Source organism: Lactuca sativa, chromosome 3, assembly GCF_002870075.4.
Source record: "Lactuca sativa cultivar Salinas chromosome 3, Lsat_Salinas_v11, whole genome shotgun sequence".
In the NCBI taxonomy this organism is placed as follows: Eukaryota; Viridiplantae; Streptophyta; class Magnoliopsida; order Asterales; family Asteraceae; genus Lactuca; species Lactuca sativa.
Genome location: NC_056625.2, coordinates 57,161,247 through 57,188,574, shown reverse-complemented (window position 1 = coordinate 57,188,574; position 27,328 = coordinate 57,161,247). Strand labels below are relative to the sequence as shown.

Here is a 27,328-nt window from a genome sequence, read left to right as displayed (position 1 = left end):
AGATTCAAGGAGTACATTCTTCCCAGGTTTGGTTGCAAATGTTCTTATGGAGGGAGGTGATATCCTTAGCCTGTTACATACAAGGTTAAACAAGGAAGCTTGTGTTGAAGAAGTCACAAAAATTTGCAAAGTTGCATGTTGGTGTATCCAAGATGAGGCAGAGAGTTGGAGTTTTTTTTTGTAAAACTAGGATGATATTTAAATCAATTGGTAGAAATAGGTTTGTTTGGAAAACCTTTGTAGAAATAGGTAGTTTTTTTTAAATGGCCCCACCAGCTTTAACAATCTAACGGTCCTCACTCTTGTTTCTAACGAACAAATTATATATATTTACATTTTCTAACCTTCATATGTTATAATTTTTGCCCTTCAAAATATATCTACTTTTTATTTACCCTTTTTTATTATTGAAAACACCAAGTTTTACCATTGTTATTAATTACCCACAATTAATTTATTTAATGTATATAATTAGAATTTATATATTATTTTTAACAAATAAAATAATAAAATATATCTCATCAATCACTTGAAATACACAACAATATTAATAAAAGATTAATTAAAACATTAGAAACCATATGAAATGTCTGAAATTAATGTTTGAAATGTGTTTAATTTATAATCTAAAATGTCTGAAATGTATTCCTAATGATATAACTTGTTAAACATATAACAAATGACGCAAAAACACCATAATATCATTTTTTTGATTTCGAAACTATATTTAAAAAAAATTGAATCACATTTTCCGATTTTGTTCCATACTGACATTTACATTTTTGTTCAATGGCACAAATGACAGGTCGTTTTCTTCTTTGTTGATAATGACATCTTATTATCCAATTTTTGTTTAAAATTCATTTTTTTCATTTTTTTATTATTTTGGCGATTTTGACATCGTATTTTCCAAATCACCATGAGAGCAGGGGCGGTCCTACAATGGGGGCAGCTGCCCCCACAACAAAAAAAAAATTAATTAAAAATTTTTTTTTTTCAAAAAATATTTTATTTTAACCATTAAAAATTATATATTTTGAATCTTCAAAAAAATTTGCACCCATAAAAAGTTATAAAAAAAAAATTTGCCCCCACTTCGGAAATTTTTTGGGTCCGCCCCTGCATGAGAGGGGTCTCGATGAAATGGTCAATAATTAACAAAATTAGAAAATACGATATCAAATTTAAAACAAAAAAAAATAACGCAATGCCAAAAAATTGTTGTCTTTTGTGTTATTTTCCTTGAAAACTAATATATAAATTGTAAGTTTATTATTAAGATTCGGTAATGATATATATTTTGGAGTACTGAATATATCACTATTAAATATATTAACACACAAAAAAAACTATACCACTATGGAATATATTAACACAAAAATAATTGAATTATAGTAAAGATATAACAAGTTATCTCATTAAATATATCAAATAGATATCACTACTGAATATAATTAAATGTTACAAAATTACATGATCAAATAAAATAAAATAACAATACAAAATAAACGTCAAATTTAACTAAAAACTATATTATAAGAATTGTAAGGTCGGGTTTTTTCATTATGGTTTAGTTTGAAATGTGAGAAAATCTTGATTCTGAAATGTTCAAAATATATAGTCTAAAACATTCAAAATACACTTCTACGGTCTGAAATTTCTAAAATGTCGGATGTTTATAGTTAGAAACGTCAGAAATATATATTTGTAAGGGAGATAATGTGGTTTTAATTAATATTGTAATTTAAAGCTTACTTGTTATGATAATATAGTTTTAATTGATCTTTTATACAATAGTGGTATGTATTTAAGATGTATTTTATGATTTAGTTTGTTAAAAGATATTATATAAATTATAACTATATATTTTTAATAAAGTAAATTATTCATGATATATAATAAAGGTAAACGTTGGAGTTTTATATATTAAAAGAGGTAAATGAAGAAATTTGAAGGGCTGAAATTGTAAAATGTCACGCTTGAAAATGCAAATACATATCAGTTTTTAGTTAGATCATTAGTAAGTAGGAGTTATATGTGATAGAATTGTGGGTCCCTCTAAAAACTAACCTACTTCTACAAAGGTTTTTCAAACAAACCTATTTCTACCAACTAATTTAAAAAGAATCTAATTTTACAAAAAAAAAAAAAAAAAAAAAAAAAAACTCCCTGCCATGAGTCTAGTGGAACGGATTCTTGAAGGGGTTTCGGATGTGAGCATGCCTGCGATCCCGCAAATTGTCACTTTATATGTTGACAACCTGGAAGATCCTGTTTTCTTCACTGATTCATGCTTATTAGACAACATTAAGTCTCGTGTACATCTTCTATTTTGTGTGTATGTAATTGTATGTCTTCTAATTCTTTGAGGATGTATCTTGTAAATTCCTTATGTATAAATCTATTGTCTTTCCACCTTATTTGGTGTGATGAGTTATATTCTCATGGTATCAGAGCTTAGGTCAGCTCACTTTCTTCCCTAATCAATCCATCTGTATCTCTTCTTCTACCCTCTGTTATTTCTCGTCTCCTCTTTCTTCTTCATCTATGACTTCCTCTTCTCAAGATTCTACCCTCCTAATGAACACAATCCTTCATCTTATTACCAATCGATTATCCTCCTCTAATTATCTTCTCTGGAAAAACCAAATGATCCCTCTTCTCACATATCAAAATCTTATGGGACATGTGGATGGACTCTCTCAAAACCAACCCCTGAAATTCTTGTTGATGGCAAATCTGTACCAAATCCGGCTTGTTCTTCTTGGGTCTAGGCTGATCAACGAGCAATTATTCTCCTTCAAGCCTCTCTAACAGAGGAAGCATTCTCAGAAATTGTTGGCTTATCTACTGCCTATCAGATTTGGACAGCACTTGAACGTGCTTACAGCAATTCCTCAATTGAGCGTGTTCAAGCCTTGTGCGATCAGCTTCGCCAAAACTCCAAAGGTTCGTCTACAGTTGCTGATTTTGGTCGTAAATCCATTTGTGATCAGTTATCCGTTGTTGGTCACCCGGTTGATAAATCAGACAAAATTCATTGGTTTTTATGTGGTCTCGGGTCTGTTTTTGAGACTTTTTATACTGTTGTTCGTGCTTTTCGATCTCCTACTACAGTTCAAGATCTTCTTGCCCAGGTGGAAGCACATGAACTATTTTTACAATCCTTGCATGGAACTACCTCTTCTGCTATTGCATTCACTGCTGACACCAGACCACCAAATTCCTACTATGGTCGTGGTGGTCGGTTTAATAAGGGTGGTCGCGGTCGTGGTCGCCGTCCTCCACGTTTCTAGTTGTGTCGTAATGATGGTCACTATGCCAATACATGTCCACATCTTTCTTCCTATGCCACTCATAAACTTGGTACAGATACGGAATTAGCAAAAGCTTTCCATGCTTAGTGTCATGTTACTACAAATGCTCCAGATTGGTTTGTTGATTCCGGAGCTACAAATCATATAACGGCTTCCACAAATTCTATTGCAAAACCTGCTCCCTATGATGGTCATGCAAATGTTCTTTTTGGAGATGGTAATACTCTTCTCATTTCCCATGTTGGTCAGTCTGTGACTGTCTATCCTTTATAATAATGTTCGGCTACGAGATGTGTTGGTAGTCCCAAATATTACCAAGAATTTATTGTCCGTTAGCAAGTCGACAACTGATAACAATGTGGATGTTTTGTTTTCCCAACCCAATTTTTTTATTCAGGATCGAGCAACGAAGCGGGTTCTAGCAAAGGGCCGATGTGAACAAGAACTATATGTTCTCTCTAATGAATCTCAAGCACTTACAGTTGTTGCACATTCAAGACTGAAGGCATCATTTGAACTTTGGCATTCCCGTTTGGGTCATGTCTCTTTTGATACTATTTCTCTATTAAATAAATTGGGACACTTATCGGTGACATCTTTATTACCGTCACCTGTTGTATGTTCTCCTTGTCAAGTTGCTAAAGCACATCACTTTCCTTTCAAACTTAATGATAAACGTGCTTTACATGTGTTAGATTTAGTTCATTGTGATCTATGGGGACCCTTACCCGTGGGTTCTATTGATGGTTATCGCTATTATGCTATCTTTGTGGATGATTATTCGAGATTTATGTGATTCTATCTTCTCAAAACCAAATCAAGTTTTCATATGGTTTTTTTGGATTTTATCAATTTTGTTCAAACACAATTTTCTTCAAAAATCAAGGTTTTTCAAAGTGATGGGGGGCACGGAATTCATAAATCATCATGTTCGCAATTTGCTTGAAAAAAATGGCACATTTCATCGCATTTCTTGCCCGTACACTCCACAACAAAACGGGAGGGTGGAACGAAAGCACTGTCATATCATTGAAATCGGACTTGCTATGTTATTCAATGGGCACGTTCCTTCTTCTTATTGGGTTCATGCATTTCGTACTGCAGTCTACATTATTAATCGTCTCCCTACTCGGGTGTTGCAAAATAAGTCACCGTTTGAAGCATTGTTTACTCGAGCTCCATCTTATGATCATTTTCGACCATTTGGGTGTCGAGTATATCCGTACTTACGTAACTATGCGGATCATAAATTGTCTCCGCAAAGCCTTCCTTGTATCTTTCTTGGGTATTCTGTACAATATAAAGGCTATCTATGTCTCGAGCCTGTTTCATCTCGTATTTACGTTACCCGACATGCCAAGTTTGATGAATTCTCATTTCCCTTTTGTGGCTCTTCCTCTCCCACTTCACTCAGTGACCTTTTTTTGGTCACTTTTCAAGATGATACCCTATGTTCACAACCTTCATCTCTCATTACCTCTTCCCCTGCACCCACCAACTTCAGTAATTGTGGCTTGTATGATGAAAACCCACAACATGTGGGTTGTCTTGATGACTTAAACCACTCATCCTCAACCACAACTGGTCATGTTCCGTCATCTCCATTACCTGAGGAAGCTCAAACACCTCCAGCTCCCTCAACACACTCAATAGCTCCCTCGGCCTAATCACCGATTGAATCCATTCAAACCGACACCACCACCTCACCTGCCCCTGCCTTTAGCCTACCACACACAACCACACAACCATCTGCTCCTGTTGTTCCTCCAATTGCTTCAACACATCCTATGGTTACACGGGCTAAAGCCGAGGTTTTTAAACCAAAGTATCGAGCTGATTTGTCATAAATTGCTCTTCATTCGACATTATTTGCTGCCAGTGATCCCACCACCTATGAGTCTGCCGCATCAGAATCACATTGGGTAGATGCCATGAATGCTGAAATGTCTGCCCTTCAACTTAAGAAAGCTTGGACCTTGGTTCCTAGGCCAGATGATCGTAATGTGGTCGGCTGCAAATAGATTTTTCGAACCAAATATCTAGCTGATAGCATGGTTGATCGCCATAAAGCACGTATTGTTGCCCAAGGTTATAGTCAACTACCAGGTGTTTATTTTTCTCTTACCTTTAGTCTGGTTATCAAGGCCTCTACAGTTCGTATTGTTTTGTCATTGACGGTGATTAATGATTGGCCTCTTCATCAACTTGATGTAAATAATGCATTCCTTCATGGTACTTTAAGCGATCTTGTTTTCATGGAGCAACCTCCGGGGTTTTCTGATGCTTACTATCCTAATCATGTGTGCCGCCTAAACAAATCTCTCTACGGTCTAAAGCAGGCGCCTCGTGCTTGGTTTCATCGCCTTAATACCTTTTTAATGAGCAATGGTTTTGTGTGCAGTCGTACTGACCCCTCACTCTTTGTCTTCAAACGAGATTCATGTGTGCTTTACCTATTGGTCTATGTTGATGACCTTATTCACCATTCTTCGATCTATCATCACTCGTTTGGATAAAGAGTTTGCCATTAAAGATCTTGGCAGACTAAATTATTTTTTGGGTCGTGAAGCATCGTACACATCGATTGGTATATTTCTTAGTCAGTCTAAATATGCTCATGAAATCCTTACACGAGCTGGTCTCCTTAATGCTAAACTTGTCCCCACTCCGCTTGCCTCCAACACACCGTTTATTTCCAGTGGTGATCCTTACTGCAATCCTTTACATTATCGATCTCTTGTTGGTGCCTTGTAGTATCTTACAATCACTCGACCGGATATTTCGTATGTTGTTAGCCAACTCAGTCAGTTTCTTCAAGCTCCCACTACTTCTCATTATCAGGCAGTTAAACGGTTACTTCGTTACATCAAGGAAACTATCCCCTTTGGTCTTTCTTTTTCCAAACCAAAGTTTACAACAATTGTGGGTTATTCGGATGCTGACTGGGCTAGATGTTTGGAGACTCGTCGCTCCACTTATGGCTACTCAATATTCCGGGGGGGGGGGGGGGGGGGGGGGGGGGGGGATCTTGTATTTTGGAGTGCCAAGAAACAACCAACTGTCTCTCGATCCATTTGTGAATCTGAATATCGAGCTATGGCCAACATTGCTGCAGAAATTATTTGGATCACTCATCTACTACGAAAGCTTCATGCTCTTCCACCCTCTAGACCAACGTTGCTATGTGATAATCAAAGTGCTCTTTTTCTGACTCAAAATCCGGTCTCTCACAAACGTGCCAAGCACATTGATCTTGACTACCACTTCATCCGTCAACTCGTATCGTCTGGGAAACTTCATACCGAGTTTGTTCCTACCAAGCTTCAAGTGGCTGAGGTTTTCACCAAGAGTTTGCCGTGTCATCAATTTGAGTTCTTTCGAGAAATGTTACATATTGGTCCGCCACCGTTTCGCTTGAAGGGGGATATTAGACAACATTAAGTCTCATGTACATCTTCCACTGGTGGTGGCTTCCAGTCAAGGGGCTCATCTTCTTGAATGTAATTCTCTTTATCATCTTTGTTATGTTCATGTTAGTGATTAGAAATTATATCATGATAAAAATAAACGATTCATTGACTTTTTTGTTGCAAATAAATGGTTGATAGAGCCGATCACTCTAGAATAAAAGCTGCATTTCATTTTACATAATCATTCTAATATAGCTTAGTTGATCATGTTTGTAACATTAACGTGTGCATGAGATAAGATGTAGTTTGGAGTATTATGGATCATTTTCAGAGCAAAAATATGGTATTCTATATGCATTGAACCAAGCTTGAAAATGAGTTATTCAAGTTAGCTGTAGGCAAACCTTTGGTTAATTAGATTATCAACAATTTAGAGATTAGAAAGAGCATATCTTAGCTTAACAGTTGCATAATTAACTTTTTTTAGAAATAAGCTGTCAATCAATTTCTATGTGCTTTGTACGGTTTTGGTGAACAATCTTATTTTCTATGATAATTGCAAGCTATCTACCTATAAAATAGATTCTTCCTTCATTTCAAGTGCACTCTGTATCCACATTCCTTCACAAATTCCTAGTGGAAGAGCTCGATACTCGGAATCCACATTGCTGTGACATTGACACATGACCTGTCACATGAACGAATGTTTCCGGCTCCTCCATGTGACAAGATTACCCAAACATAATAACAAGCCATAATAGTAGTAATATGTGGTTGAGTTTCGGTTGTAGTATTTCAGGTCATCTTGCATCAGTGTGCACTTTTATCTAATGAATCGCGGACCATAATTATTGGATCATGGGAGATTCTGTCCGTTTACACTTGAGAAGGCCCATTTCTTTCAAGAAATCTAGGATGTATTTCATTCGGGGATATACAATGCCTTCCTTGGATCGAGCAACTTCCATTCGAAGTAAGTATTTGGGCACAATTCCTTTTTAGTAGTCTAATTGATTACACATCGTCTCTGGATGATGTTATCAACTTACATAATAAGTATAGTTTTCTTCCCGATAGTATTAGTTTTGACAACCAATGTATGAGCAACTTGACACTTAACATAACCTTGGGAGGTAACGGGTTAGGACGATCCAAAAACGATTTCACAAAGAGTAATAATGAAAGAAAATAAAAAAAACAAAGAACACAATAACTAGTGTGGTCCACACAATCAAGGTGATCAATTACGTCAACGGGCAAAGTGAGTAAGGTCGTTGGTCACGCCTCACCTGGGAGCTCATAGAGGAAAAGTGAGTCGCTTGGTAGAGATTGATCGAGGAAAAGATGTGAGCTTTTCAATATTAAATTAAAATATTAGTTTAGAAATAGATTTGAATTTGTAAAAACATAAAAGTAATATTTAAAATTTGTAAGCATAAGAATGAAATTTTCTTTTTATTATTTTTATTTATTTATTTTATTTTACCAAGAAGATGTCTGTATGAGTCCAATAAAACCACTCACAAAAAGTAAGTCCATATAGTGTCTTTGACCAAAATGCAACGTGAATGAAGGGTCGCACTAAGAAGTAACTCCAAGATTATGACTTCCATACTTTTTAGCAAGTCGATTCAAACTTCACAACCAAACCCAACTCATGTTTGGAAGGTCATGATGCACATCCACTTGCAACAAAAATTCATTCTCTTTTATTCTGTTGCGTACAATACAATATATGTGTCTAATTATTTGAATATAACCGATTAAATAGAGATAATTATCTTCAAGAAGAGGAGCTCGTCGACTGGGGGGAACAATTGCTGTATACCTCAGAACTCCCCTTTGAGGGTGATTCCGTGAAGAAAACAATACGCTCGGTGTTATCAACAAATAACGTGACAGTTCGAGGGATCGGAGGCATATTCACATCCATAACCCCTTCAAGGATCTGTTCCACCGAACTCATCGAAGGCCTTCTGTCTTCCTCGTCTTGGATACACCAACATGCAACTTTGCAAATTTTTGAGACTTCTTCAACACTAGCTTCCCTGTTTAACCTACTATCTACCAAGCTAAGGATATCACCTCCCACCTTCAGAACATTAGAAACTAAACAAGGGAAGAATGGACTCCTTGAATCTTCAGATTGCTCTGCATTTCGCTTACCATTAACTAATTCAAAAAGCATCATCCCATAGCTAAAAACATCCGCTTTGGTTGTGACAGCCACTCCTGATAACCATTCTGGTGCTAGATACCCTCGTGTCCCTCTTATAGTTGTCAAAACCCTGCTAAAGTCTCGACCAACAAGCTTTGCTAGACCAAAATCAGCAATTTTCGGACAGAATTCGGCATCTAAAAGAATGTTTTCTGGCTTAATGTCACAGTGAATTATACAATCTCTGCACTTCTCATGTAGATACACCAAGCCTCTTGCAATTCCAAGTGCAATCTGATACCTTGTTTCCCAGTTTAAAACTTGTTTTCCATGGAAAAGATGGGTGTCTAGAGAGCCATTTGCCATGTAATCATAGACCAACAGCTTATTGTTACCTTGTGCACAAAACCCACGAAGGCGTACAAGATTAACGTGTTGGATAGTACCGATTGTGCTGACTTCACTCCTAAACTGCTTCTCTCCTTGGCTGATGCTTTCAAGCTTTTTCACTGCTACAATGGACGAATCATGCAGTACCCCCTTGAAAACAGAGCCAAAACCACCTCCTCCCAATTTGTTAGAGAAATTTTTGGTGGCAATCTGTAAATCTTTGTAAACAAATGACACCAATGATCCCACCATTCTCGTCTTACCCACCGATATCCTCTTTTTTCTAAAGATCAAGAACAAAATTACACCCAAGACAAAAACCACAACTCCTCCAAACCCAACAACAGCACCCATGGTGACCGAAATACTCTTTTTATGATGTAGAGGATCTTTAGAGGAGAGTGGAAGATCTTTATAAGCGACTTTGACAAAGATTATTTTCCCACTATCATTGTCTTCGAGGTTCAAGAGATCTCCATCCCAAACCGAACATTGATTATCGACCAAAGAGTAAGCATTACAGAAGCAATCATTCAAACAGGTGGTATGGCATTCTCCAGCACTCCCAACTGCTACAGAGTTATTTGGAGGCAGATTCTTGACCCTAATCATGAGAAAATCTTGTTTTTCCGTGTTTCTTCCACACTGCAAATCGGTTTTTCTCACACACCCACCCGAGAAGTCAGTCTGATTCCAATCACTCTCTGATCTTGGCTTGAAGCCAGTCAAGCAATTACATAATGGAAATTCAGTCGGTCTGCAAGTACCAAAAGCCCCACATAAACCATAGATGTCACACACTTCTTTAGGTTTAGACCAAAACATAGCCCACTCTGCAGTAGATTCCGACCACATTTGTTGCTGAAGTTGACCAGAAACATCCATTATAAATCTAGAAACAAGGGAAGAATTATACAGAGAATAAGTGAAGTAAGTCTCATTCTCATTCATATGGTAGCTGAAATTGTAAATGTAATTCAACCTCATTTCAGGTACTAATTCAAATATTTTCCCATTCCAAGCCCCACTTGTCCAATATTGTTGGGAGCCATTCCACTTGCATACATACATATTACTTGATGGATGAAGCTCCAAAGAGAAGAGTCCTACACCCGGATCTTCTTTGCTTTTCCATGATGTAAGAAACTGGCTTTTTTTGGTTCTATTATTATAAGCAAGTTTAGCACCAGGCAACCAAGTATGAGTTGGGTGGTCAAAACTCTGCCAAACAGGTTCGATAGAATTTGAAGTACTGTCTCCCAAAACTAAGTTACCATCATCAAGAAGAACAGCTACTGAAGACTTCAAAGTGGTGGAGACGTTAGTGGACCAAATCTGGAACTTGGACTCATTCAAGAGCACCAAATTACCATCAATGATTTTTAATTCTGAACGGAATCTATCAGATATGGGAGTTTCTCTGTTTGCCACCCAAACTATGGTGGGAGGATTGGAAGCGGCCCTTTTATACCAGATGCCTATGTAATAGTTGGAAGAGTTACCTGCTTTGAAGAAACCCAGCTCAAACTCGTCTCTTTCGGATATGATCGTTCGGTTTCCTGAAAGAAAATTGTTTGCAGATATGGTGTTGCCTCTGGATGAGAGACTTATGGTAAGAGAGAAACACAGGACTAGAATCCTCCCTAAACTGTTACTTTCGGTGAAGAACATAACTTGTACAAAATTTGGACAAGGAGATAAATAGATAGAGAGAAAGAGAGATGAACACAAATATCATATAATAACATGTTATCAATAGCTATTGGGTTTTATAGAACTGACATTTGAGCCCTCTAGTAAAGTTCTTAGAGGTCGTGCATGAATAGTTGCTAGTCAATAAAAATAGTATTCTAACTTGCTAAAGCTGCTTTGAATAATAGCCATACAATTCAGTCTATATAAAATGAAATTTTTCTTTCATTCTAAGTCCTTTCTCTGTATGTTGTAAAGTTAAAAGGCTGTTATGCAAGACTTTGAAGCTTTCAAATAACTTGAACCAATTACACAAATTGACAGTGGAATGGTTCATTAATCACCTACATTTCACATGTATAACAAGTCACATCCACCTCCTTCCATCGCAGACGTAAATGCAAGACAAAGAAAATATATAAACAATGGGTGTTAACCGTCATATGGGTTAGCAATGCAACCCTCTACCATTAATTTCCAACCTACCTCGAAATATTTTGGTGGCTAATAACATAGAAGGAACAATATAACATCATGGTATAATGAAAACTAAGTAGCTATTATACATAACATTTTTTTTTGAAAGGGAACTTCCCTAACGAGGGTTTCCGGGTCAGCTTTGCTTTCACATACCGACTAATCCCCGCTGTGACGCTATGTCTCATGTCCAAAGTTCAGTGCAGGCGATCCTCTAGGGCCATAGGTGTTGGTTAGTTTAGTGTCACCTGACATTTTCTGTAATTGGAACTGACATGTGAGCTATGAAACTTATCAATTGTACTCTATATTATGAGTTTGGAGAATGCGGAGTGCATACATAATTACATATATAAGATCAAATTATAAGCCAGTATGACAGAAAAGTAGGGGTCAAAGGGCCACGCCCCCTTGTAAGGTCCTTGTGACATCCCCATTTTTACGACCACAAAGACTGATTTGTTTGTGCTTATGAATTCAAAGTATTCTTTTTAAAAAGATCAATTATGTGGAATTTGTCCTAAAACATGATGATGATATTATCAAAGCATTTTCGAATAAATGTGTTTTGGTTACATTTTTAAAACTCGAGATTTCATAACTGATACAAAAATAAACATAAACAAAGACTTACAATGTCTTAATATTCTAACGGTCTATATCCCCTTGAATCTCTCATTGTACATGTACCTTTATATTGCTACTTGTGATACAAGGAAGTTGAGTGCATCAGGTTGGGGAACCTGGTGAGTACATATGGATTTCAATCTCACAATATATATATATATATATATATATATATATATATATATATATATATATATATATATATATATATATATATATATCACAAAACTCGCAATACAAAAATATCTCACTTATAAGCAATCTACCCCATCTCGCCGATCCTCATATAATCCTACTCTCGGATTCCAAAATAAATGGTTTTACCTAATCCATGCTCTCGGATTGGGAATAAATTATTATATCTAATCCATACTCTCAGATCAGGAATGAATGATTATGTCTAGTCCATACTCTCGGACCAAAGACAAATGATTCTGCCTAATCCATACTCTCAGATCATGAACAAATGATTATGTCTAATACATACTCTTGGATCAGTAGCAAATGACTATATCCATACTCTCAGACTACGGACGAATGTCGGAGTTCTACTCTCCATGTATATCTGATAAGTATTCTTAAGGAGATACTACGGACGAATGTCGGAGTTCTACTCTCCATGTATATCTGATAAGTATTCTTAAGGAGATACTACCTAATATTAACTTAGGACTTTTGTGTTAGTCTTGTTTTTTTTTTTTTTTGTCTAGTAAGACTATGATGCTCTACTCCTAATACTTATATTATAATTACCATGAAATAATATGTGTATCTTAACGCATATAGAACCATACTTGGTTCGCATATCATATCTTATTAAATATGTTCTTAACATATATTATAGGTAATAAGCATATAGCTCACATATAAACTCTTTAACATATATTTAATACTTTAATAAATACTTGTATTAAAATCATGTTCATAAAACGCACTATGCACTCACTTGATAAAAGTGATTGGCGATTTCCAGCACTGCTTCGCGTCATACATCGAAAAGACCTAGACACATAAAATACTAAGTCTTAGTCTAGTTTCGTAATCCCGGTGACCATAATAATTATAGTCTAGATTCCTCACTAATACCAATGTCTACATCAAGATCTATCAATTAAGGATCAGCCAGGTAGGACAGTTGGGAGGCAAGATCATTTCGGCATATAGCTTTTCTGAATCCACCAACTAAGCCAACATGAGCATTCTAGACACATCTCCCGTAAGTAGATCAATCAGTATAACTACTTGAAATTAATGATAAATCTTATTTATAGGTTCCTAATAATAACTGTGACTTGTAAATATAAATTACACTGAAATAAGAATGGTGTAATTTAACTTACAGACAGTACCTAGACAAAAGTCTGGAAGCTACGCTGGCAGAGCTTCTACTTGCTAGCTAGTATTACTTTAGGGATCGTTGCACTTCGCTGCAGACTAAAACTAAGGAAAAATAGTCTAAAATCAAAAGCAACTCGAGAGAGAAGAACCTAGGAGGTGTGGGAAGAGAATGAGCCAGTGGAGGTTATTTATAAGCAATTTTTGCGGTGCACAGCGTGCAAATGTGGTGCACGTCGTGCATTCTGTCACACCCCCAAACATGAACAAAGGAAACGTTCGGGGGCGGATGACTTCATGTGGTAACGTAACAAATGAATACATAGTAAAGAAAGCAATACAACCATCATATATATAATTGAAAGTTTACATTTGTCAAAAGTTACATGTTCAAAACCAATTACAATATGATGTCAAAATATGAGATTAAACTGGCGCCGCAGCATCCCTTCTTCAAAAGCATATTAGTACCTGAAATTACTGAATCCCTGGGACATACAAGTAATTTTGAAAGAGTAGATCAGCATTTAAGCTGGTGAGTTTCATAAGTATTAAATGACAATGTTTGTATGAAATGAAATGTTTTGTTCTTGTTTGTTTGCTTCTAGAAAATCCTATATTTTCTACTAGTATAAATGTAGCCTTCTCTCAAGACCAATGTTTGTTTCTAGAAAATGTATGTAAGTATAAAATTTCCAATACGTCTGAAAAACCCCGTAAATCAATGTGTTTTCAATACTCCATGTGAGTTTTATAACCATGCTATTGACTAGAAATGCCTATACACAACGTTCTTCAGGCATTGGAATGTTCTGACGTTTGTCACCCCAAACGGTGGACTGCAGCTAACAGTCAGGGCGCGGGTTGTCAAGCCCGTATAGATCTATACACAAACACCATGCTCCCCCTCCAAGGGATTCTGGTATATAATACAGGACTTGAAATGTGTACTCGAACGTACGTGAAGTTAGTGTCTCACAAAAACCGGTTTATAAAAACAGATCTACTTGTTAAAATGTTTCGTTTGTTTTTGTATATGAAAGTAAACTTCTTGAAATAGTGTTTCTAGTATGTAAAAGTTTGTAATGCTCTCGTAAAACTATACCTATTATAGTTTTCTAAAAATGTGTCTCATTTGCATAGTAATCCCTAGTAAAATGTTCACTTGTTATGAAAAGTGTAATTTTTGATGTAGAAGACAAGTTTGTAAACAAAACATATATATGTATATTTTCGATGTAGAAGACAAGTTTGTAAACAAAACATATATATGTATATGGTTATATATATGTATAAATTTTAAAAGATGATTTGGTATGTTTCGTAATTGTTGTTCATATTCTTACGTTTTTATTAGAAACTTTGCATGAAATAATCCTTAAGTTTGATACTAAAGACCTTTTTGTACTTATCACTTTTGTAAAAATGGTAATTAAACATATTTAAATGATTGTGTTTTAATTTCCTTAATGTATAAACATTGCTCAAAAATGTTAGAAGGTGTTAATAAATCTATAAACCACTTTTGACAATTTTACCCTTTACTGTCCCTGTTTTTAGAAAACTCATAGAAAAATCATCGTAAGTTAAAAACTGAATCCGTCACCTCTGAGAGTTTATAAAATGAGTCTACTTTGTTCCTAATTTTTATTATGATTTTTAGTGGTCTCACACTAGTGTGAAAATGAACATCTTCACAGACTGGTCCGAAATCACTTCTGAAATGACAGACAGTTTTATAAAAATCGCCATAAATTGTAGAAAAATCGTATGAACGCGTGCGAGTAGTCCTTAGAAAGGTATAAACTTGAACTATTTGCATATTGTACAGTTTTGAAAGATATTAAGTTTAACATGGTCAAAATAGTCCGTGAACAGGACTCAACTTTTCTGTAGAAAGCTGTAATTTAAATTTAAGTTATGTTTAGTGTTCTAACTTGTATTCCCCCCCCCCCCCCCCCCCCCCCCCCCCCGTTAAAACTTGAAGAAAACATGAAAATGTAGGGTTATGAACTCACCTTATGTGAATACTTGAAGAATGGAAGGTTGAAGATGAACTTTTGGTTGTTGGTTTGATGCTCCAAAACAACCACTCTTTTGGCTATGTTGCTGTCACGAAAATTTCACAACAAAAGAGCAAGAAAAAGGGTAGTTTACTCACTGTTTTGAATCAATAATTTTGAGTATCAAAACAAGTAACTTCCAGGGGTATTTGGTGGTAAAAATATCAAGCAAAAGGAAGGTGTAGATGGGTGAAATGGTGGCTGAAACACAAAAGGGACAGCAGCCCTTTAGTTCATGGTTTTGATGGCTTTGGAAGGAAGTTCTTGTGCTTGAAAATGAGATGAAGGTTGAGAGTAATTCCCTGGAGTATTTGCTGGTCAAATGAGGGTAAAATGAAGAGAAAATTTCGTGGATATGAAGGAGAAAAGAGTGGAAGAGGATAAGGGGACAAAACCTAGACTAGCTTGTGATGGGATGTGAGTTTAAGTGATGTGATCTTGTCTAGCCACTTGCTTGGGTGGTTGTTTAGAGATAGAGTTGGTTAACTAACTAACTACTAGTTATTTAGTTAGTTAGGAGTTCTAGTTAAGGAGAGGGAAGGTCTTAATCTCGAAAATTAGAAGAGGGATTAATAAGCATTCTTAGTAATATGTCATAAGTGATTAAGCACTTATTAGTTAAGTTGGCACTTATCTCCACCAATTCTCTTATCTTAATTGATTTAGAAATCATATTCCTTACATGAAATCACTTTAATTCATGACCCATAACTAGTCATTCACTAGATAATAATACATATATACAAATACATACATGTATACTTAGTATAAAATAACAATGTAGTTTTTGTGTATTTGAACTTTAATGTTTATGTTTTATTCTTTTTATTCAAAAACACTTAAATACATTTTAATTATACCTTATAATAATTCATTTTATATTTTAATTTATTTAAATATAAAATTTATTGAGCAATGTATAATTTCGTGACATTTAACCGGTTAACCATATCGTTAAACACGTTTTGTCACTTTGGTTCGTATATTTGTCAAATTTAGATCCTTCACATCTATTAAGCAAACGTTTTACATAGAACCTAACTTACTTATCAACTAGAGACATGTTGATACAAAAATTAAGTTTGTTGCGTTTAAATGATGTTATATGCTAATTTCACAAACCGGTGATGGTTCGTAGGCATACATCATAACGAAATTATCATTAGTTACTTGTTTTATATTTCACAAGAACTTATTTAAATAAAAGAGGTTAAATTTTTTCAACCATTCTTGATAAAATACTCATATTGTTTAATAATCAAAACATAGCATCGTACGATTGTTCCTATTTTTACCAATTGTTACACATTCTAAGGCTATGTCTCCCCAACTGCGTTTTCACCTTCTAGAAGCGCACATCGCACACTTGACACACACCGTGCATGGCGCAAAATGCAGATTTTGTAAATTCCATAGCTTCTTCATATGAACTCCGTTTTTTACGTTCTTTATATCTATAGAAATCTCTCGACTAGATCTACAACTTTCTTTTTGACCCAAATAGCTAATTCCTAATTTATTTTTCGTCAATATTTTTATAAAATTAAATGATTTTGCTAAAATCATAAATTTCTCGTATGAACTCCGATTTTCGCATTCTTTTTCTCAAAATTCTTATCTTAAAGAGTACCATGATTTTCATTTTGGTGACTTTTGCTAAAGGTCAATCATTTTCTTCATAGCTTTTTACGTCACACATTCCTTATGTGCAACTGACTCTTATATCTTATAAAAATCATATCTAACTCATAAAGAGTCGAATTTTTATGAAATTTATATTTTTGGAATCAAGACGAAATGTACTTTCTAAATATACAATTATATATATATATATATATATATATATATATATATATATATATATATATATATATATATATATATATATATATCATTTTTACGATTTATGAAGGATTCAATTTATCTATCCTATTTTTCTTAATATGAAACTTATATTATATATTTTGTAGCGCATGACTATAAATTATCCCATTCAAGGATTTTAATTTTAATAATTATTACTTATTATGTGAAACCCTAATATGCCAATGTTACAATTATCTCCCATTTAGGATGATTACGTCATGGGATCATCAACAAAACAGGGTTGTATAATGAATTTGCACATTACCTTTCCATCCTTGGTGATAACTTTAACTTTTATGTCTTTTCTATAGAGTTTATAACTTCGAAACTTCTTGACTGTTGCCGGTGCTAAAATTTTCATTTGATCTTCCTTCTAAATTTGATCTTCATTGGAGACTACTGCTCTTCCTAGAGTAGACTTAACCTAAATTTAGGTTCTTACTTTGATTATCGTAACAGCCGATGGGTCATGCTCTAATGACCTCTTGTCGTATGATGTGACTATTAGACTCGGGTCTCTTTGATTCAGACTCTAGCACGAAAGATACATTCCTTCGTGTTCTAGTTTTATATAATATCATTATAGTAGGTAGAAATCTCTAGCTATCGGCTGTTAAAATCAAATGACGATTTGCAATCTATCTGTCGATTGCCTCAATCCTTTCCTTCTTCAATCTTTGAGTAAAGTCGAAAACTATATCAAATATGGTTCTTAGAACCATGTTTGTTACTTTATGAATATATCTTAGTCGGACTCGATTTGTGTAACATCCCGTTTATTAAGTAAATAAATGGATAAAGATTAATATATGAATAGTATCCCTAAATCCGTAATAAGTTATCAATGTTTGTCATAAGGAGCTAAGTGATATAAATTCTGGAAATTGGGATCTTTATTGTAATATTTGGATTTGAATTGTAATAAAGTATGGAAGCATGGACTAAAGAGTAAAATGGGGTTTTAGATGGTAATGATTAGAGAATGAAGGACTGAATATGTAATAATTGACATCTTGGGGACTAAAAGGTAATTACCAAATTGGTTTTGCAAACAATTCTCAAAGTGGAGGGTTTTTTGGTAAATTATGGACTTAAATTGAAAGGAAAAGAGGGGGGAAGGCTAAAAGCGTCAATATAGTCACAAGTTTGAGTTTGGGTGTATGCTTATAACCTGTTATCCTCGTCCCATAACCTTAACCCTAGTGGTATTCATCATCCGCCAACCTTATGATCCCCACCACCGGCCGCCACCTCCTTGCCTGTTGAAGCCGGAGAACCATCAAGAGGCTATCATCACTGTCTTGCTGCCGACGAAGACAAAGAGTCGCTACTCCGTCGTGTTTCAGTCATGAAGATCGTAGGACATCTGATTGTGGGTTTCTCACACTCATTCTTCCCCATTCTTCCGCCGCTGCGTAGCAACCGTTGAGGACGAAGCCGCCGCTAATGACGGCGGGTAGCGTTGCTGTTGCCGCCATTCCGAGTCGCTGCCATCGTCGTACGCCACCAGGTGGGTGGTTGTGTTCCTGGACAAAGTGTGTGTGTGTGTGTTTCTGGTGTTAGTTTGTGTTGTGTGTATGGTTTGCTTGCTCGAATATTGCAAGAAAATCCATCACCACCACCTTGAGGAGGTAGCTTTCACCTCCGACCACCACCTTCCGCCACGAGGGTGGCTGTGTGTGTGTTCTTTGGATATTATGTTGTATACTCATATTTAGTGGCCGGAATAATCAAGGAAATCCACCACCACCTCCGTGAGGTGGTGGCTACCGCCATCGGCTGTCGTGTTGGGTGGCGGTATTGTGTGATTGGATTGCTATTATAGACGCTTGGACATGTTTTGTCTAAAATCATAGCCACCACCACCACGAGGTTGTGGCTGTCGCCATGAGCCGCCGTTGACCACCACTACCCGAGGTGGTAGTGGATGGTGTCCGACTTAATTAATATTAAGAAACCTAAAAACATAACCAATAGACTAACTGGCATGCGATTGGGTTGGAAACCCTAATTAGGGTTTAGAGAACTCTAATATCTATGAATCCCCACTTTCTATTTTCCGACACCAAATGCAATAAGGAGGATGTGGTTATTACCGTTTATGACTACTCTTGGGAACACCATGCCTAAGCATTTCAATTTAAGATATGCTCCATTAATGATAATAATAGGATGCAAACATGTTTGAATGCTCAAACCTGCATAATAATTAATAATAGACTAGATATGTTGCATATGCTCCGCATGGGCCGTGTGCGTCTGATTTAAGTGTCGTTTTTGTTAAAAGATACAGGTTGGATAATTCGACCATTAATTTTCACAGACGGAAATAGATAGATAGAAGGCTGGAAAAAACAAAAAATAAAAAATAAAATTGAGGACCAATATAGAAAAAATATACCAAAAGAAGAAATGAAAGACGGCAGAAAGTCCCGGGTTTTTTTTTGTGTTTTTTATGAAAAAATATAAAAGTTTTGACTGCAAAGACCAAAAGTATCAAAATGACTAAAGAATCAAAGGGGCTGGAATTAGCAAGTTTTTAGAAAAGGGAATAAAGTTGTCAATTCTTTAAAGTTTTGTGGCCAAACTTTGAATATTAAAAGCTTCCTAAAAAGGGTAAAAATTTTGATTACAAAGACCAAAACTGTCAAAATGGCTAAAGAATAAAGGGCAAAGTTGACAAAAAAACTTACAAGATTACTATTCCTAACTCTATACTTTATATATATATATATATATATATATATATATATATATATAAATTAGTCATCAAATCGAACATAGGTGTAATACCAATTAAAATAACTTATTATATAAGAAATATTACCATGCAACCGATAGCCACAAAAAATATTTAAATTTGTTGTCATAACTTGTCTTTATATGCGTAACGTCCCTAGATTCTTACTCTCTAAATTGTAACAATATAACAAAGAAGTCTCAATAGATTTAGAGCATACATTTTAGCATTCCATGCTTTCCAGTATAAAATATGTACACTAAGACAGTCATTTAAAGTTTGTTGTATATGTTTCCCTTGCAACATATTACATGTACTATTCGCTAATATTCCCTTCAAGAAGTGACACAATCCCCTTTTGTTTCCTTGTCGATGATGGGGAAGGAGTTGTATGTTTGAGAAAGTGTGGCTACCTGATGGTTTAACTACTTGAAATGTATTAGTATCGATATCTTTTGTATCCTATAACCACCGTTTACAATTTTCCACAAAGCAAACAACTTCAAACCTGTCTTTTGGAGATTTTCTAACTCTCATTTGGAAGCCCTATATCACATATTTAAATCCTAAATTAAGCTTATGTTTATCTTTTCTTTTGATTTAATACTTCTTGACATAAGAAGAAGAATTGTGGGTTGTGGCACCTTTATGTTTTTGTTAAGCTAATTCGGGCAATGGTAAAGGTTAAGGTATCCTCCAATGAATGGTTTGTGTTTCTTCAGAATTGGAAAAATATTAAGGAAACTTTTCATGTTGGGGTTTTTAGGGTTTTAGGGGCTCAGTTTCCTCCTCTCCAGCTTCAGTTTCATCCCCATCAAACTTAGTGAACTCTTAAAATGTTAAACTAGCTCTCTATGTGGAATTATATTACCATCATCAACCAACAACATTAGTTTTGCCTCATCATTTCCAGATTTATCAAAATCAAATGTTGGAGAACCATCATCAATAGCCTTACCTTTATACCTAAAATAACCCCCATCTACAAGGCCATTGTAAGAAGGAACATGATTGATTGTTATAGGTAATAACTTACAAATTTGATTACTTCTAGTACCGTAAGGCCCATTGTCACCCGAACGATTTTCCTTACGAAATCATTAAATACCACTTTACGTAACATTATTAACAACAAATTAAACGTTGTACTGTGTTAGGAGGCATACTACTAACAAAACTAAGAAAATATTTGATGTCACTATTATGAAGAATCTGCATAACTATATTTGACCCAGGACATTGAAAAGATAAACATATTTGATTAGTGTGTAACCTGGACTTGAAAGCAACCAACGTTATTAAACCAAAGAAGTTGGTATCATTAGTTATATCCACACCAAAGCATGTGTAGTCCAAAGAAATATACCGCATAGATCCTTCGATACGATGCCATTTCCCTCCACTAGTATCTAACACTCAAACCTGTATATATAATCATTCTTTTGGAATAGGAAAAATATCAAAGAGCATTAAGAACAACGATAGAAATATATTGCATGCAGCTTGTAGATGAAAAAATTACACACAGATACACTTATTTTACCTCTTCGGAACAGAAGTAAATGGTCGTACATTATGGAGTACAGTCCGGATACACTTTATAATTTTTAATTGTACGGGTGTCAGATTCTAGCCCACAATCCCACCAACCACCACCAACTCCGGAATGAACATAAATACTCGGGAATATCATATTCCATATTACATAGTTTAGAATTTACTTTTTCAATTTCCTAATGTACGATTGTCAGATTTCGGATGTGATACCTATCTAAATCCCCTCTTCGAGATGATCCTAACTACTCCGGAATCCGATATTCCGGATTAAGTGGTCATTTTACAAAATTTATAAAAAGTTTGTTATTATTACTACCATAGATGTTGAATGAAGCTTTTCGCTTTTTAAAGTTACGCTAATAGTATTTGATATCATCCTTTTGATCAATAAAATTCATGGTTATGATTAAAATTGATTTTTTTTTAATTTTTTATAATCTAAATATAGTTTAATTCAATTGATTCAACTAAACGGTTGGAAAAAGGAAAATATGTAAAATATTCCATCGGTTTTTTAAGGAAATGATTAGTATCCCGGAAAAAGGGATATAAGCAAAAATAAATTCCTAATTCATCGTTCATAATCACCTTCACTGCCTCACCTTCATCCCCTCATTACCTACACAAAACCCCGAAAGAGAACCACCCAAAAACCTTGTCGGAAGCATGTCTGACAGCCACCTATCACTGTGTTCATCGCCATTGCTTTTTTCCAACTACAACCCTTCATCGCTTTACTGTTATCATGAGGACAACCACCTCCAATGTATTTACTTGAATTGGAGCCATCACCACCATCACCTATAATGGAATTAGAGTCTCCATCACCACCATCAACTTTACCTCAACACCCTATCTCTATCTAAAACGTGAATTAGATTAAAAAAACGATGGAGGAATCAGTTTCACCTCTATACTCTACCTCTCTTTGAAACTGGTATCAAAGCCACCACCTACCTCCCATCCCCCAATTTGCAGGTTTCAATAGAAGAGGGAGAAACAGATCAATAAAAAAAAGAAAAAGGGTAGTAAAAACAATAGCATCAAGTACAGTCCTAGAATATATTTCTTTATAAAACGAAGAAAGAAATCCCAGAGAGCAACGAAACACTGTTGTTTCCTCCGACCGGAAATCTTGATTGATTCATTATGGAAGGAGCTACAACATGCCAAGTAACTTTTGGTACTAGAGTGACAGGAGGATGGAGATTGTACATAGGAAGGGAAACGAGATTTATAGCGTCAGAGGTATTATTAGGTCACCAACGAGAATGTCAACGTCGTCGTCGAAGCCGTGGGGAAGGTTGATTGATTCGAAAAGCAAGATGAATAGGATTCCTCACTACAAAGTGTATACGATTGAATGCATGGTGCATGCTTCTTTCAGGAACAACATTTGTTGGATCAAATCCAAGTCCTCTAATTTTATCCATGGCTTCTAAATTCTGATGGAGTCAGTGAGTATCGAAATGGGAACTTTGACCCCCTTTTTTTCTAGCTTTGTGAAACATCCCAAAAATTCAACAAAATTTTTCAAAACACCCCTTTTACTAATAAAAATGTTTACAAAATTAGTTTTCTCAAAACATTATTTTAAAATCAGTTCTTCCCAAGATCAATGACAAAAAATCAGGATGTTTATGGTCACGCCTTCGCCTTGCCACGATTCTCTGAAGTACCTAAAACCATAAAGCACAAATTATAAGCACAAAGCTTAGTGAGTTCCCCCAAAGTACCAACGAAAAACAGATAACATATGCAAACTAACAGCATGTACTAGGTCCACAGCTAAAAAAACTAAATTACCCCTGAGCCCACAGTATGAGTTTGGCTTGCCTATCAGGCCCACAACTCATATATGGCTTACTCTTGAGCCGAAATCATAAGTCTGGCTTGCCCTTGAGGCCCACAACTTATGTATGGCTTGCTCCCTGACCCAATCAGTCATCGGACTAGAATATAAATGTTCAACCCTCAGTACGAGTCTAGCATGCCAACTAGTCCTCAGCTTGTATCTAGAATGTTACTGAGCCCTCAGTATGTGTCTGGCATGTCGTACCGGGCCCTCAGCTCACATCTGGAATGCTCCAATACCCTTAAGCCCTTGTTAGGAGTCTAGCATACCAACCGGTCCTCAGCTCATATCTGGAATGCTACTGATCCCTAGTATGAGTATGGCATACCAACTGGTCCTCAGCTCATATCTAGAATGCTCAAGGGTTTGTTGGCTAGAACACGAAGCAATACAACCTCAACCCAACACAAAATGTGGACATATAACAGATAACAAACATATACAGATAATCAGTCAGACAGGAACACAGGTAGTCCTACAGATCTACCATACTAGCATATCAACAACTAGCATAATCATGCAGATCTATTCTGAAACATCCCAAAAATTATGACCAAAAATTTCGTTTTAAACAATTATATAAAACCATAGTTATCAAATCATTCCTTCAAATCATGAGTCAAAGTAATTCAAAACATTATTATCAAATTTGCCAAATCAAATCATCAGAGTAAACATCCTAGGCTAAACATCATGGTGTGTGCAGCAGTCATCCCAAGCTCTTCCCCTTGCTACCGGAAGTACCTGAAACCAAAATTGAAAACAGTAAGCACAAAGCTTAGTGAGTTCCCCATACTACCACATACCATACACATAATCACATAAGCTAGGCCCCCACCCGTCATCAGGCCCCGCCAGGCATCGAGCCTCGCTCGGTATACAAATTTGTTTCTTCTAGGCCCCACCTATCTCTGGGTCTCACCTGCTATACAAATACAAACAATATCATATAATCATACTATCACATAAAGAATCATACACAATACTATATGCTCCAGTCCTATGGCCTCGCCTATCTTGGGCCCCGCCCTTACCCTGCTAATGATGAGATATGGAACCCCATCCATACTCAGCTAGTAATGAGATACGGGCCCCTACACACACTCACCTCCCTTCCAGGCACATACAAGTATCACTTAGACAACAAGTATAATCTAACATACACATAGTCATTGGGTACCACCCGACATCCATTCATAGCCCGGAAACACACACATAAACATTCCTCAGGCACCGCTTGGCATCGAACTGTAGTTCAGAAACACACATATAAACATTCATCGGGAACCGCCCGACATCGGGCCTTAGTCTAATAAAGCATACATATAAACATATATAAACGATTCGGCATTGGTGCCTTCGACCCATTGAAACGGGAGGAAACTCACCTCGCAAAGCTGAATCTCACGGATAATCCTCGCGCTGCTAGCTGGCAGATCCCCAAACTGCTGATCTCTCGACTCCCTGAGCTATTGATCATCATATAAACTAGTTAAGTGCGAGATTCTTATATCTTAACTATAAGTCCTCACTGGGGTAAAAGACCATTTTACCCTTCACATACTCGTATCCCAAAATGAACTCTACTCAAACCTTTGCCCAAAAAGATAAACACTCCTATATGACCCAATAAATGGCCCAATTTCCAATTAAACCCAATCCCTTCACATAGGTCTCAACCTAAGGCCCAATGATGCTTCTCTAGTCTAAACGTTCAACTCTAGATGGCCCACTAAGGTCCAAAGTAGCAAAGTCCAATGAATGGCCCAAACTGAGGCCCATCTGTGTGAAACCCACCCTAACTGAGTACGCAGGGCATACTTCGATGTACACAATGCATACTAGGTTTGTGACTTGTCGATGTGCATACCTGGGTGTATGCTCAACGTACTCCCTTGTTAAGCTCTTTTTGATATTAAGCACTTAATGCTTCAAACCAAGGGACCAAATCATAGATCTGAGCTCTACTTGACGTCTAAACCGATAGAGTCACTAACTTGGTGACTTTGCATGTCCCAAACAAGCCCAATCTCCAAAAATGGCATTCTACTTCCATGAAAATGGTCTTAAATCTTTCATGAACCCATTAAGACCTTCAATATGGCGACTTTCTGTCTTAAGGACTCAAATAGCACCAAGGGTGGCAACCCTAAGCCTAGAAACGGATTTGGAACCATAAAGCTCCATTCTTGGGACCAAAAGGTCCAAAAACTCAACATAAGAGAATTAACGAAATAATCACCAAGTTTAAGATTTTATACCTCAAATGAGAGCCAAAAGCTAGTGTAGTTCTGGATCTAAATGCTCTTTCTTCTCCCATAATTATTCAAGAATGAACACCTTCTTCAAAAGCACCAAAATACTCTTCTAATGTCCATGTAAGATCCAAGATCACTCAAGTATGGATTAGGGTTTCGTAGTAGCTTCTTTACGGTGAGAGGGAGGCTGGTCTTTGAGGCATATTGTTCCTTTTATAGTGTCATACCCTAAAATTTATGGTTTTAGTCTGAAGGGACTACACCCCGTATACCTCTTAGTACACCTGACGTACTCAAAAACCATCTGCGACTATATAGCTTTATACGTTGGGTGTTCCCAGTCGAACATGTGCATGCATCCCTTGCAAGCATGGGACTTATCTGCCAAACATTTCCATTAGGAGCTAAATCTGCCAAAACATTTAAAGTGCTATAACTTCTTCGTTCTATGTCTGTTTCCGACAAACTTTATATTCATGGAAAGGTGACGAGAAGCCCTATGCTTCTAACAACTCTTTATTACCTAAAATCTTTCCAAACAAGAACTTAAAATCCCTAGAAGACCGAGATGTCAAATTATGATTATACCGTTGGCCTCCGAAGACACAATCGTGCACATATACCCTAACACCCACATCCGAAATAGGCCAAATCCTCCCTTTCCTAAGGCCCTAACCCATTATGGAACTGATGATTGGGCCACAACCCCTAGAAACGAAGCACTTTCAAAACCATATGTTACATATTGTAACAACGTGAATTTCAAAAACAATTTTTCATTTTTCAAGCACAATAATACTCATATAATATTCTCATAATCTCATGTTTATCCGATGTCATCACAATAAAACATATCCCAGAATCTCAAAAATGTAATCTTCTGCCAGTGTGTACAAATCATGCCGACGCCTTCCCGCGATCCTGAGAAAACCTGAAACACATAACACATAACACTGTAAACACGAAGCTTAGTGAGTTCCCCAAAATACCGCGTACAACAATTCGCCACTCAAGGCTATACTCTGTAAGACCCTCTGGTCAATGTGTCTCAATGGGACCCTCCAGTCCTGTAGCTCGTTGGACCCTCCGGTCCGGTCTAGATCGTTGGACCTTTCGGTCCGGTCTGGTTGTGAGCCTTCTGGCCTCACGGATCGTTGGACCCTCCGGTCCGGTCTATAAACTCTGCATAGCATAAATCACAAAGACATAATGCATAGCATACCACATACAACAGGATAAAATAATACTCACTGTAAGAACATAAGACCTTTCGGTCACACATAACTACCACTCAAGGTAAAGTATAGTGAGAAGACTCACCTCGGTTAGCAGGTAACCGACAAGCACTCGGAATCTTGGACTAGCCTCCGCCTAACACATAAGACAAGCATCTCAATCATTATACATCTTATTACTCTTTATACCTTAAGTCCACTTTCCTCTTTTAACCTTTAGGATGGGTAAAAGATCATTTTACCCCTCCTTGGCCCCACCTGCCCCCTTACTGGCGCACTCATGAAGTCAACAGAAGTCAACCTGGGTCAACATTCCATGTTGACCTGACTCACCGAGTGCACACCTGT

At 36.4% G+C, this 27,328-nt stretch overlaps 1 protein-coding gene across 1 annotated transcript; it reads right to left on the bottom strand.

Annotated features, from left to right (window-relative positions):
• Window positions 1–8,273: 8,273 nt before the first annotated feature.
• On the bottom strand, window positions 8,274–11,135 carry LOC111884623 (G-type lectin S-receptor-like serine/threonine-protein kinase At2g19130). The gene has a single exon (XM_042900121.2). The coding sequence runs from the start codon at window positions 10,944–10,946 to the stop codon at window positions 8,511–8,513; it is 2,436 nt and encodes an 811-aa protein (XP_042756055.1). The 5' UTR covers window positions 10,947–11,135; the 3' UTR covers window positions 8,274–8,510.
• Between the last annotated feature and the right edge of the window lie 16,193 nt (window positions 11,136–27,328).